We start from the raw sequence: 14,837 nt of genomic DNA, 5'->3' as shown, positions 1-14,837 counted from the left end.
TAATCTGAATGTTTGGAATAGTTCCTCCTTGCTAATAATTAGGCTTCACACAGTAACGTTAATGTATAAAAACAAATTAATTTCGTTAATATGGTACCGCTTTACGGGTTCTGTATTTTAAGGAAATTCATAATATTTGCATAACATCACAGATAACATCTCTGACGGTAACAATTCGCATGGAATTGTGTTACAGCACGGTCCGAGTTGAGAGCCGAACCATATAAACATGGCGGACTCCTCGCGCACAGAAGAGTCTGAAATATTTACTGTTACAGAAATGGACACTCAAATGGAAGAACGTGTGAGTAATGAGAATGGTGGTGAATGTAACAAGGAAGAAGACGTGACTAACACTCAAACAGAGGACCCTTTCAAAAAACCTGCTCTCTTTGCGGCGCCTTCGCTCGTGAGTAAACGAGGTCTTGTCGCGAGCAGAGCAGCAAGAAAGCCTACACATGAAGAAAATGGCGACAAAGAACTACAACCATCTACTTCTGATAGTAGTGAGGCATCTGCAGATGAGCAAACCACCCCTTCCACGTCGGATAATGACAACACAACGTCACGGAAAGGTGTAGAGAGCGAAAATTATTCCGAAAAAGACCAGACTAGTGACGTCCAACCCCCACCAAGATTTCCTGTCAAAGGAACACCTATTGGCAAATTTAAACCCCACCCTCCTGTTCCATATGCCGAACCTCCTTGGGCAGGAGTGGCAGATGTCCCATATTCCCTAGAAATCCTCAAGAATGGCACTATAGTTGATACGGTCCCACTCACCCAGCAGAGTTATTTTGTGGTCGGACGTTTACCTGTGTGTGACGTATCCCTGGAACACCCCTCAATCTCCAGGTATCACGCTGTCATTCAATACCGTGGGCTGGCAGGAGAGGAGGAGGCAGTTGGAGAGGCAAGAGGGTTCTATGTCCATGACCTGGGCAGCACACATGGTACCTTCGTCAACAAGAACAAGATACCACCGAATACCTACATCAGAGTACGGGTTGGGCACGTACTCAAATTCGGGGGAAGCACTAGACTTTTCATCATGCAGGTAAAAAAAAAATAAAGAATTGTTCCTTCATGTCAGAAAACATTACTTAGTGTTCATACCATTCAAAAATAGGCTAAGTAAAATGTTATACACAGTGCACTTACTACCACAGGTAGGATAGATGTACTAGATTAGACATCCTTAGACTTCAAACCTCTCACTTATGTAGTCCTTTACCATTGTAGTTCTGAATAGCCCTACTCTACTGTATATCTTTGCAGGGTCCAGAGTTTGACGAAGAGGCGGAGTCAGACCTGACTGTCACAGAGCTGCGGGAGCGAGCCAGGAAGCAGCGGGAGGACCTGGAGAGGAGGATGATGGGAGAAGGCTCGGATGAGGAGGAAAAGGAAGAGGGGAAAGAAAGCAGTGGTATCCAGGGAAAGAGTTTAAACAATGATTCGGGCTGTTCATGGGGAATAGGTAAGCTTTCAGTGCTCAGCACCAGGAGAGACTGTAATGCATGGCTCAGAATTGTTTACTTACATTAATTGCAATTAACCACTGCTACCATATCACAGCTCTGTAGCTTCAAGCCCTCAATATGTTGACTTTAATCTCTCTCTCTCGCCTTCATATCTACCAATACATACAGTTGAAATCAGAAGTCTAGATACACTTAGGTTGGAGTCATTAAAATTCGTTTTTCAACCACTCCACAAATTTCTTGTTAACAAACTATAGATTTGGAGGAGGTAAAACATATAGTGAAAACAAGTGGTCCTAAAACAGAGCCTTGAGGAACACTGAAATGTACAGTTGATTTGTCAGAGGACAAACCATCCACAGAGACAAACTGATATCTTTCCGACAGATAAGATCTAAACCAGGCCAGAACTTGTCCGTGTAGACCAATTTGGGTTTCCAATCTCTCCAAAAGAATGTGGTGATCGATGGTATCAAAAGCAGCACTAAGGTCTAGGAGCACGAGGACAGATGCAGAGCCTCGGTCCGATGCCATTAAAATGTAATTTACCACCTTCACAAGTGCCGTCTCAGTGCTATGATGGGGTCTAAAACCAGACTGAAGCATTTCGTATACATTGTTTGTCTTCAGGAAGGCATTGAGTTGCTGCGCAACAGCCTTTTCAAAAAAAATTGAGAGGAATGGAAGATTCGATATAGGCCAATAGTTTTTTATATTTTCTGGGTCAAGCTTTGGCTTTTTCAAGAGAGGTTTTATTACTGCCACTTTTAGTGAGTTTGGTACACATCCGGTGGATAGAGAGCCGTTTTATTATGTTCAACATAGGAGGGCCAAGCACAGGAAGCAGCTCTTTCAGTAGTTTAGTTGGAATAGGGTCCAGTATGCAGCTTGAAGGTTTAGAGGCCATTATTATTTTCATCATTGTGTCAAGAGATATAGTACTAAAACACTTGAGCGTCTCTCTTGATCCTAGGTCCTGGCAGAGTTGTGCAGACTCAGGACAACTGAGCTTTGAAGGAATACGCAGATTTAAAGAGGAGTCCGTAATTTGCTTTCTAATGATCATAATCTTTTCCTCAAAGAAGTTCATGAATTTATCACTGCTAAAGTGAAAGTCATCCTCTCTTGGGGAATGCTGCTTTTTAGTTAGCTTTGCGACAGTATCAAAAAGGAATTTTCGGATTGTTCTTATTTTCCTCAATTAAGTTAGAAAAATAGGATGATCGAGCAGCAGTAAGGGCTCTTCGGTACTGCACAGTACTGTCTTTCCAAGCTAGTCGGAAGACTTCCAGTTTGGTGTGGCGCCATTTCCGTTCCAATTTTCTGGAAGCTTGCTTCAGAGCTCGGGTATTTTCTGTGTACCAGGGAGCTAGTTTCTTATGAGAAATGTTTTTAGTTTTTAGGGGTGCAACTGCATCTAGGGTATTGCGCAAGGTTAAATTGAGTTCCTCAGTTAGGTGGTTAACTGATTTGTCCTCTGGCGTCCTTGGGTAGACAGAGGGAATCTGGAAGGACATCAAGGAATCTTTGTGTTGTCTGTGAATTTATAGCACGACTTTTGATGTTCCTTGGTTGGGGTCTGAGCAGATTATTTGTTGCAATTGCAAACGTAATAAAATGGTGGTCCGATAGTCCAGGATTATGAGGAAAAACATTAAGATCCAGAACATTTATTCCATGGGACAAAACTAGGTCCAGCGTATGACTGTGACAGTGAGTGGGTCCAGAGACATGTTGGACAAAACCCACTGAGTGTTCTGCTGTTCTCTACCAGTCATCAGGTAGAATGCTCTGGAATGCTCAGTGATCCATTTGTAAGGCACCACAGTTGGATACTGTCCTAGCTGTTGTATTCATCCTTCATCACCTGGATGTTGATAGGTTGATTATATGACCAGTGTTAACTGGCTACCCATTTATTCTCCATCATCATAGAATAGAATAAACATTTCTTGTCTATCCAAGAATGGTCATTTTTCCTTTGCCATCATACAAGAGTCACAAAGGTATCATACAAATTAAAACCAGTTGACCTGACACACCTTACTATACATGTAGAGGGATATACACTCACGTTCTTGGGCTTAAGTCCTTTCATAAGACCACTGAGGACCCTGACCTATCCTCCTCCCGTTCCTAATGTCGCTGGAGGGAATAGCAGCACTTTTACTGTCTCCTGACCAATAGTGCTATTTTGCTAATTGTGCTGATTGTAACTTTTTTTGTACATAATGTTTCCTTCCATCGTTTTCTATGACCGAAAAGAGCTTCTGAACACCAGAACAGCGATCACTAACCTCAATTTGGATGAGGATTTCTACTTCAAAGAGTCTGCGGCGAAGGACATACTGCTCATCCCGTACCAGGCCTAAATCCCAGAGTCTCTGAAAAAGAAGAGGCAGGGTTATAGAGGATGGCGTGCTGGATACCTGACGAGATTACGTTGTGAGTGGATAAACCGCCTCCACCTTCCGTTCTGTTGGCGAATGTGCAATCAGTGGAGCATAAACTGGACGAGCTCCATTCGAGACTATCCTATCAACGTGATCTGAAGAACTGTAATATCCTGTTTCTCCGAGTCATGGCTGAACAAGGACATGGAAAATATAAATCTAGCTGTTCTTTCTGTACATCGGCAGGACAGAACTGCAAACTCAAGGGGGGTGGGTGTGTGTCTCTTTTGTTAACAACAGCTGGTGCGCAATCTCTAATATTAAGGAAGTCTCGAGGTTCTACTCGCCTGAGTTCAATACTCGCGCTCAATACTGAAGTGGTCTGATGAAGTGGATGTTAAGCTACAGGACTGTTTTGCTTGCACAGACTGACTTTGAGGAGTTTACCACATCAGTCACCGGCTTAATTAATAGTTGCATTGATGATGACGTCCCCACAGTGACCGTATGTATATATCCCAACCAGAAGCCATGGATTACAGGCAACATCTGCACTGAGCTAAAGTCTAGAGCTGCTGCTTTCAAGGAGCAGAACACTAATCCAGACGCTTATCCACTACACCCTCCAACGAACCATCAAACAGGCAGAGCTTCAATACAGGACTAAGCCTACGCCGGCTCTGACACTCGTCGGATGTGGCAGGGCGTGCAAACTATCACAGATTACAAAGGGTAATCCAGCTCCAAACTGCCCAGTGAAGCGAGCCTACCAGACGAGCTAAATGCCTTCTATGCTCGCTTCGAGGCAAGCAACACTGGACCATGCATGAGAGCACCAGCTTCTCTGGACGACTGTGTGATCACGCTGTCCGTAGCCGATGTGAGGTTAACATTCACAAGGCCGCAGGGCTAGATGGATTACCAGGACGCGTACTCAAAGCATACGCTGACCAGCTTGCAAGTGTCTTCACTGACATTTTCAACCTCTCCCTGACCCAGTCTGTAATACCGACATGTTTCAAACAAATTACACAATAGGTAAGAACCTTGGAGTTCTTGGGCACAGGGACTATCTGAATGTCTATCGCCCCGTAGCACTCACATCTGTAGCCGTCAAATGCTTTGAAAGGCTGGTCATGGCTCACATCACCACCATCATCCCAGGCACCCTGGACCTCTATACCATGCGGTGTCAGAGGAAGTCCCTAAATTATCAGACTCCATCCACCCAAGCCATAGATTGTCCTCTCTGCTACCACACGGCAAGTGGTACCGGAGCACCAAATCTGTCTCATGAACAGTTTCTACCCCCCAAGCCATAAGACTGCTGAACAGTTAATGATTACTATAATGGCTACCTGGAATATGTGTTGATCCCCTTTATTTTGCAGTGACTCTCTTGCACTGTTTCTATGCACACTCACAGGACTCTACCCACACACTCACATACACTACACTGACACTCCAATACACACACACACACACTACATACGCTCATAAACACACGCACACTTTCACTCTTCACATGCACTGTTGCTACTCTGTATATCATCTATCCTGATTGACTAGTCACTTTTACCCCTAACGAGAGTACATGTACATAATTACCTCAACCTCGTACCCCTGCACATTGACTTGACCGGTAATCCATGTATATATATATCCTCGCTATTGTTATTTTATTGTTACTATTTCCTTTTTTGTCAAATGTTTTATTATAATTGTTTAACTTTTTAACTCTACATTGTTGGGAAAGGGCTCGTAAGTAAGCATTTCACGATAGTCTACACCTGTTGTATTCGGCGCATGTGACAAATAAAATGTGATTTGAGATTTTTATTATCTTAAATCGTACTCTCGCTGAAATGCCGGCATAACTTTACACCCCATCTTTCTCTTACACCTCGGTTTCTGGCGTCGAGTTCTGTTGTGCTCCCGCTAGTCCACTTTAGGCTCACTGTGTCGGGATCACTTGCAGGTCAGATACAGTGCCTTCGGAAAGTATTCACACCCCATGACTTTTTCCACATCTTGTTGTGTTACTGCCTGAATTTAAAATGGATTAAATAAACTCAAAAAAAGAAACGTCCTCTCACTGTCAACTATGTTTATTTTTAGCAAACTTAACATGTGTAAATATTTGTATGAACATAACAAGATTCAACAACTGAGACATAAACTGAACTTCCTCAAAGAAGTTCTTGAATTTATCACTGCTGAAGTGAAAGCCATCCTCTCTTGGGGAATGCTGATTTTTAGTTAGCTTTGTGACAGTATCATGAAGTCATTTTGGATTGTTCTTATCCTCAATTAAGTTGGAAAAATAGGATGATAGAGCAGCAGTGAGGGCTCTTCGATAGGATATTTTCTGTGCTAGTGGCAGACTCCACTAAGCTGGCAGGCTGGCCTGCACGCTCCCTGCTGCCTGCCCTGCACGCACCGAGCTACCTGGCCTACACGCACCCAGCTACCTGGCCTACACGCACCCTGCTGCCTGGCCTGCACGCACCCTGCTGCCTGGCCTGCACGCACCCTGCTGCCTGGCCTGCACGCACCCTGCTGCCTGGCCTGCACGCACCCTGCTGCCTGGCCTGCACGCACCCTGCTGCCTGGCCTGCACGCACCCTGCTGCCTGGCCTGCACGCTGCCTGGCCTGCACGCACCCTGCTGCCTGGCCTGCACGCACCCTGCTGCCTGGCCTGCACGCACCCTGCTGCCTGGCCTGCACGCACCCTGCTGCCTGGCCTGCACGCACCCTGCTGCCAGGCCTGCACGCACCCTGCTGCCAGGCCTGCACGCACCCTGCTGCCTGGCCTGCACGCACCCTGCTGCCAGGCCTGCACGCACCCTGCTGCCAGGCCTGCACGCACCCTGCTGCCAGGCCTGCACGCACCCTGCTGCCAGGCCTGCACGCACCCTGCTGCCAGGCCTGCACGCACCCTGCTGCCAGGCCTGCACGCACCCTGCTGCCTGGCCTGCACGCACCCTTGCTGCCTGGCCTGCACGCACCCTTGCTGCCTGGCCTGCACGCACCCTTGCTGCCTGGCCTGCACGCACCCTTGCTGCCTGGCCTGCACGCACCCTTGCTGCCTGGCCTGCACGCACCCTTGCTGCCTGGCCTGCACGCACCCTTGCTGCCTGGCCTGCACGCACCCTGCTGCCTGGCCTGCACGCACCCTGCTGCCTGGCCTGCACGCACCCTGCTGCCTGGCCTCCACACGATCTCATTGTGGAGCTAGTCTGGTTCATTCTTGGGAGCAATTTCCAAATGCCTGAAGGTACCACGTTCATCAGTACAAACAATAGTGCACAAGTGTAAACACCATGGGACCACACAGCCATCATACCGCTCAGGAAGGATATGCGTTCTGTCTCCTAGAGATGAATGTACTTTGGTGCGAAAAGTGCAAATCAATCCCAGAACAACAGCAAAGGACCTGTTTTTATTTTATGTAACTAGGCAAGTCAGTTAAGAACAAATTCTTATTGTCAATGACGGTCTAGGAACAGTGGGTTAACTGCCTTGTTCAGGGGCAGAACGACAGATTCGATTTTGCAACCTTTCGGTTACTAGTCCACCGCTCTAACCACTTAGGCTACTCTGCCGATCTTGTAAAGATGCTGGAGGAAACGGGTACAAAGGTATCTATATCCACAGCAAAACTAGTCCTATATCGACATAACCTGAAAGGCTGCTCAGCAAGGAAGAAACCACTGCTCCAAAACCGCCATAAAAAAGCCAAACTACGGTTTGCAACTGCACAGGGTCAAAGATTGTACTTTTTGGAGAAATGTCCTCTGGTCTGATGAAACAAAAGTAGAACTGTTTGGCCATAATGACCGTCGTTATGTTTGGAGGAAAAGGGCGAGGCTTACAAACCTGACTCAGTTACACCAGCTCTGTCAGGAGGAATGGGCCAAAATTCACCCAACCTATTGTGGGAAGCTTGTGGAAAGCTACCCGAAATGTTCGACCCAAGTTAAACAATTTGAAGGCAATGCCACCAAATACTAATTGAGTGTATGTAAACTTCTGACCCACTAGGAGTGTGATGATATAATCAAATCTGAAATAAATCATTCTCTACTATTATTCTGACATTTCACATTCTTAAAATAAAGTGATGATCCTAACTGACCTAAGACAGGGAAGTTTTACTAGGATTAAATGTCAAGAATTGTGAAAAGCTGAGTTTAAATGTATTTGGCTAAGGTGTATGTAAACCTCCGACTTCAACTGTACATGTGTAGCTGATGAGGCAGCCCCTGAAGAGGATGAGAACGAGGAGAACCCCTTCTCCACAGAGTTCCAGGAGGACCAAGAGGCTGCTTACCTGAAGGACCCTAAGAAAGCACTGCAGGGCTTCTTTGACAGAGAAGGTCAGACCTTTGGAGAAAGACATTCCCTAGTACCATAATCATGTTTCCTTTTGGTGTGTTTGACAGTGTCTTTTATTTCAGGGGAAGAGCTTGAGTTTGAGTATGAAGACAAAAGCCACGGTACCTGGCTCTGCAGAGTAAAGTAAGCTTTTTATTTTGTCTGAGGGTATGTAATTGTGTGCAATCATGTTTTATATCATGCAAATGATATTGCTGTCCTTTTCAAATTTGGACCTGTAGGTCTGCAACCCCTCTGGTTTTTATTCATCCCCACTAATCAGGGACTGATTTCAGACCTAGCCAATTAGTGACATGTATCTTTCAACGAACTACCAGGTAGAAAATTGACATACTGACCAGAATGTAAAACATGTCACCTCCTTTCCACACGCAGGCTCCCAGTGGATGACGCTTCGGGGAAGCAGCTGGTCGCTGAGGTGACCCACACAGGGAAGAAGAAAGATGCGGCCATCCAGTCTTCCCTGGAGGCGTGTCGAATCCTGGAGGCCCGGGGCCTGCTCAGGCAGGAGGCAGGTGGGGGTCCTAGCAGAGCTGCTACATCAGCCCACAGCAGAAATGTTACTATTTACTGTAGTCAATGCAGCCTGCTACATCAGCAGTATGAGTGGTTCAGCAGCGCCTAGTCATTTCTTTCCAGTATTCCAAAGTTGTATTGAAATGTAACATTCTATACAGTGAATACCCTACAAAACAGTGAATAGCTCACATTGAAGGTGATGGCTTGCTGTTTTGGTTGTTGTTCAAGTTTTTATTTACAATGTATATTTATTATAATAATAATTCATTTAATTTGTAAAGTAATTTTCACAGACACAAAAATAAAACATTTAATAAAAACAATCCAGAACACAAGACAACAATCAAAGCTATAGATCGCCAGATCCGGAGAACAGAATTAGTAGAGGACAGAGACTGCAGCCTAATTGTGTCTGGAAATGCGTCCCACAGCCGCAGCGCCACGCAACTGACAGTCTTGTCACCCATAGTCTGCTGCGGGGCTGCTGAAGGGATACGGACCTGGAGAAGCGACGGGTGCGTGTGGTACAGGAGGGTAGAATGAGGTCAGACGGATACTTCAGTCCAGAGATAGCTTGGTAGGTTTGAACCAGGATTTTGTAGTCGACGCGTGAACATATGGGGAGCCAGTAGAGGTTGAACAGCACTGGAGTGATGTGCTTGCAAGAGGAGGTGTGGTTGAGGACACGTGCAGCATAGTTCTGGACATATTGTAGCCTGTTTAGGCACTTGGAAGATGCGTCAAACAACTTTGTTTATTCCCTATGTAGGCTTAACCCCATGGTCCGCCAGACGTTGAGTCCTTACTCTGTACCATTGAGTATGTTTACATGCACACTAATAATTCAATTTTAAACATTATGGCAGAAGACAGAATATGGCATTAGTCATGTAAACACCTTAGTCTGCTTATCTTAATCGGTGTAAGATCATAATCGAAGTAAGCATACGCCGATTAAAACACCTGCTTTTCTGAGCAATCTACATGTAAAAAAAACTTAATCGGCATCTGAGCATGTTCTAGCACCGAGTAGCGCAAGCCTCGCTCTTGTGCGCGAATGAAGTGAGTTCAGAAAAAGCAAGTATATGTCTTGTAAATAGTTTTCACATACAAACTTTATATGTCCAAACTGAGAATCAAAAAGTATTAGCAAAAATAGCATGGTCACTGTTGATTTTGATGACCGATTTTCTGCATTTATCAAAAGGCCCATCAGTAGCCTGATTTCTGTGTCCATGTAAACAGGATTATTAGGGAAATTGTTATTTTTGCAAAGCATGTAAATGTTTTAAACAAATCATTGTATTGACCTGACTATCCACAATAATCACTATAGTGTGCATGTAATCGTGCTCATTGTCTGTAACTTCTACTGTTGTTGTACTTTAACTTGTTCATAATCCACTCCCTCCAGTTTCCCGCAAGCGCAAGAAGAAGAACTGGGAGGACGAGGATTTCTATGACAGTGACGATGATAACTTTCTGGACCGCACCGGTGCTGTGGAGAAGAAGAGACAGGAGCGCATGAAGAAGGCGGGAAAGATTCAGGAGCGCCCGGACACTTACGAGTCACTGGTAAAGACCCATGTCATTAAATACGCTTTCTCACATTTCAACCTCAGGAATTAAAAAAGGAAATACGAAGTATTTCTCAAAATGAAGTGCTCATCTAAGATATCACATTACAACGCTGTATGTATTGCACTATCACTGATGTTGCCAATTCTCTGAAACAGAAGTACACTTTACAAATCCCAAAAACAACGTTTTTGTTTCAAATAGCCTCTTCTGTCTATTGAAATGTTTTGTGTGCACAGTATGTGATATGTCAGGGGAGGAAGGGTACTCTATGTGAACTAGAGTGACAGGGTGCTTGTTATCTTGCTAAGGTGGCCAAACTGTTGGTGGTTGAGAAAGCTCTGGCAGAGACCGAGAAGAAGCTCAGTGCTACAGGGAGAGGTAAGTGGTGCACAGAAAAGGTATTTTCAACCACCTTTCATCGCAATGTGTCTAGGTTAGTGTTTCTGAATCCTGTTTCCTTTGAAAAGTGGAATCAGGTGTGTAGTGCTAGGGCAAAAACCAAAATGTGCACCCCTTTGGTTCCCCAGGACCAGGATTAAGAAACACTGGTACACCTACGTTGCTGTCAACTATGTGTAGTTTCACCCAAGTGAGTGGTGTTGTATCTGTCAGTTTGTCTGTGTATGTGTGAGACCGACTGCTTTATCGTAAGGTTTCAATTCACTTCTATTTCTCCTTCCTATCAGACGGCTCTCACTCATCCTCCGAGGACCCCCTGGATGCCTTCATGGTCGCCGTGCGCAGCGAGGCGGCACTGGACGGAGTGGAGCGCCGTAAGCTGCACGTGCACACCGCCGACCTGCGTAAGGAGGCCCAGAGACTGCGCCGGCTGGTGGAGCTCACGCGGCCAGCCCAGATGCCTTCACTGCAGACGGGGTGATATATATGCATATGCATGCAGCTATCCCCTAATATCTGAATCACCTAGTTGAATGTTGCGTCTTGGTGCCTCTTTCTCACAGTGTTTCTATTCATCCGTTATTCTCTCGAGGATGATTGTATATTAGTAGTGCCTATTGCTGTTCCCTCCTAGAAATACTGAATGTTCGCTACACATGGTTGTACAGTATTGCACTCTGACAAAAAAAATTCCTCACAGGTCTATGAGTGGGTCGTCCGACGTAGACAAGCCTAAGAAGCGGTCCCTACCGCTGTTTGGTGCCATGAAGGGAGGCGCCAAGTTCAAACTGAAGACTGGGACCATAGGGGTATGTTCACTTGGCAACAGAGGAGAATATCCATAATAGCTTTTCATAAGAGGGTTTTTGCAAATGCTGGAAAAGCTTTACAGTTTACACTATCCCTATTTCTGCCATTTCTTTCTGTCTCTAATCTGTCTACCTATTTCTTTAGCGCTCGCCCTCTCTGCATCTCTTACTCAACTGTTGCCTCTTCACAACCACTCAATTTTTTTGTGCTCTCTTTCCCTCTTTCTTAGAAGTTGCCCCCAAAGCGAGCCAATCTGCCCACAGAACTCTTCAACATGAAAGGAGAGGAAGAGGAGGAGGAAGAAGAGGAGGAGGATGACAACAACAAAGGGAGTGAAGACTTGACTGAGGCTGACATCCAGGCTGAGGAACCCCAACAGTCCAATGAAAGCACTGATTCCACAGAGGGCTGCAGTACAGGATGCCAGAGGCATGACCCACCTCTGTCCCAACCCCCCAGAGGTATAATATAAGAGTTAGATGCTGTGTCTTGCTGCCTTTTTCTCACTGTGGCTGCGTTCCGATTCTCTACCCTTCTCCAGAGGTGTGCACTCCTTTACTTTCCCCTCATACATGTAAAAGCGTTTGCTTGGTGCAAGCATGAATGCTGGGAGTTTCCACCATATTCCTTACAGCAGTCTGTTCCTTTAAATCCATGAGGGGGTGTAGGCGTGCACAATTGAAGGGTAGTTAATTGGAATGTAGCCTGTGTCATATCCATATGAAGCTGTTGTTCTCCCAATCGCCTGTAGATGGCAGTGTTACTTCGGACAGAGCTATACATATTATACTACATATCTATGTATCTCCAATGTTTGGCTCTTATATGGCATCATCATGGTGAAATTGTTTTCCGTAACAACGTACCACTATTCAGCTGTGATCATTGAACAGTGTTTTTGTCTCTTTTTTTATAGGGAAAAAGCTGTCCCAGAGAAGTATAGATGTAGAGGAGCCTGAGGAAACCATGGAAGATGCGCCTCTCGGCCGTTTAAAGCCCTTACCAGGTACAGGAACTCAACGTTTGTGTCTCTTTGCTCTTCTGTTGGTACGCTGTTTTTCTCTCCGTCTGGCAATGTGCACGTGATAATCTGTTTCATTTCCTTGGTCCTCTCGCCTCCTCAAAACCCATTAAATGAGAAGTTCAGAGGTCCCGCCCCTCTGACCTTCTTATCCAATGTGTTTTGAGGAGGCAATGCAATTGAGATTCTCCCATTGTGTGGATGGTCTTTAGTTCCCAACTTTAGTTCTGGCGTTTCTCCTCCCATCTTTATTTAGACCCTAAAGAAGGGGGCAAGGAGGCGGCAGCTGCCAAGCCCAGTCCGAGGACGTTCTTGAAAAAAAGAACCACCGGCCCCAACAGAGTAAGCACTTCGAGCTCAGTGCGCCCTCACACACATTCACTCACTCACACTCACACACACTAGTCAATAATGAGCCAAAACTTGATTGAGAATGAATTAATACTGTTAATCAAGTATGCTGGCGTTCTACACAATCCCCCAAATTTCAATCCAGTGTACTTTTAGACCAACTTGAGTTATACAAAGAAACTGGGCTGATACAATACTAGGTTACTCTGTGAATTTTCTTGTACCATGCGAAGATTCGCCCTCTTAATCTCTATTATATTCCGTCTATTTTCCATTTACTACCTAAATTGTACCATGCGGAAAGAGAGCTACTTTGTAGAGTTGGTGCATTTTTTTTCTTCGTTCATTAGAGAGATGCTCTGTCACATTGTCATGCTTTTGTCTCCAGCCTCCAGCCGCCCAATCAGGACAGTACCCTGAGGATGACCCAGACTATTGTGTCTGGGTGCCCCCCACAGGTATAAATAACTTCTTGTTAATATTCTCTTGTTTATTGCTATGAGTTCTGTCATCTTGTGATGTTAATCACCTACCACCTGGCCCCTTGACATAGGGCGGCCATGTCTTGAGGTGAACGCTAGGGTAACACAGAGGTCAAAGACAACTAAATTTGGCTTGGCTTTGACTAATAAGCCAGGCCCTTAACCTCGTCAACTGTTGTTCAACCATTTAACAGTAATGTAATTTCTGTTAATGTTTTTGCTGAAGAACCTTCATCGAGACATAAGACCTTTTTGTCTGAATAATCTCACAGGATTGTAACCTCGCAGCTAGGTGACATTTGGAGTTACGGCAAGAGTTTCAGGACTGAGGAAATGTACATTACAGAGCAAGATTATTGTCAACCTATTGTTGAACACACTGCACAATGCTCTTTATGAGAAGGACTATTTGTGTTCTCTACCACTCCTAAGTAAGAGGAATAAGGTTGTCCCTGACCTCTGGGATGAAGGGAGCTAGGGTAGAAAGAGAAAAGGGAAGTAAACAGGCTTTATGGCCAATTTGTGAAAAGGGAGAGTTTAGACTGCATTTTCATCCGTGGCCAAGGAATGCAGATCAAAGCCACGCTGTTAAGATAAGGTTTTAACGTTTTGCGGGGGTAAGTACACTGCTAAGAGACATTTGGATTCATTGACAAAACTCATTGTATTTAGCAACTAGCAATAAACACAACTTGGTTCTTAGATAAGATTGCGTGCCAGTACCTAAAGAGAAACGTATGTCATTGGCAGACACTGCGACATGTGAGGAACGTTGGCATGGTTAAGTGGAATAATTTATTTCCCACATAGCTGTTACACACACGTGACTAGGTAGGGTTTTGTTCTTGGAGCAGATAGCCAGTGACTTAATATAGCAACAAAACAGGCCCCCATACTAAATGTGTTTTGCGAGCCTTTCTTAATTAAAGCAGGCACTTTAGACTCTGGTCACTGCACTGTCACTACTTTTTTAATGTTCATGTTCTGAATAATATGCCTAAAACGTTGTCCTCCATGTCTACAGGTCAGTCTGGGGATGGCCGCACCCACCTCAATGAAAAGTATGGCTACTGAACACACGGCTCAAACTTTTTGACCCTTTTTGTTTCTCGACTCCACCCACCTGCGGACTTAGCAGCAACACACACACACAGGCCTCCATCCACTCGGTATCCATTTGTGTTCTATGACACTCCTGCGTAAGGGATATTGCATGCAACATACACTACCATTCAAAAGTTTAGGGTCACTTAGAAATGTCCTTGTTTTTGAAAGAAAAGCACCTTTTTTTTTGTCCATTAAAATAACATCAAATTGATCAAAAATAGTGTGGACATTGTAAATGTTGTAAATGACTATTGTAGATGGAAATGACTGACTTTTAATGGAATATCTACAGAG

At 45.0% G+C, this 14,837-nt stretch overlaps 1 protein-coding gene across 1 annotated transcript; it reads left to right on the top strand.

The window, feature by feature from the left end:
• Window positions 1–124: 124 nt before the first annotated feature.
• On the top strand, window positions 125–14,735 carry LOC139383391 (solute carrier family 4 member 1 adaptor protein). Its single transcript, XM_071127916.1, has 14 exons — window positions 125–1,057; window positions 1,279–1,477; window positions 8,126–8,254; window positions 8,336–8,396; window positions 8,649–8,788; window positions 10,207–10,367; window positions 10,682–10,751; window positions 11,060–11,249; window positions 11,473–11,581; window positions 11,812–12,043; window positions 12,499–12,588; window positions 12,860–12,945; window positions 13,343–13,412; window positions 14,461–14,735. The coding sequence occupies exons 1-14, from the start codon at window positions 230–232 to the stop codon at window positions 14,508–14,510; spliced, it is 2,415 nt and encodes an 804-aa protein (XP_070984017.1). The 5' UTR covers window positions 125–229; the 3' UTR covers window positions 14,511–14,735.
• The last annotated feature ends 102 nt before the right edge of the window (window positions 14,736–14,837 follow it).

The sequence above is a fragment of the Oncorhynchus clarkii genome, chromosome 25, assembly GCF_045791955.1.
Source record: "Oncorhynchus clarkii lewisi isolate Uvic-CL-2024 chromosome 25, UVic_Ocla_1.0, whole genome shotgun sequence".
Lineage (NCBI taxonomy): Eukaryota > Metazoa > Chordata > Actinopteri > Salmoniformes > Salmonidae > Oncorhynchus > Oncorhynchus clarkii.
The sequence above is the reverse complement of the archived record's forward strand: the minus strand, read 5'-3'. Positions and strand labels throughout refer to the sequence as shown.

What these genes read in the sequence shown, in the direction of transcription:
- LOC139383391 (XM_071127916.1), top strand. Translation starts at nt 230, where the DNA reads ATGGCGGACTCCTCGCGCACAGAAGAGTCTGAAATATTTACTGTTACA. An exon ending in CCGTTTAAAGCCCTTACCAG is followed by an intron (nt 12,589 to 12,859) that starts GTACAGGAACTC and finishes ATCTTTATTTAG; the next exon opens with ACCCTAAAGAAGGGGGCAAG. An exon ending in GAACCACCGGCCCCAACAGA is followed by an intron (nt 12,946 to 13,342) that starts GTAAGCACTTCG and finishes TTTTGTCTCCAG; the next exon opens with CCTCCAGCCGCCCAATCAGG.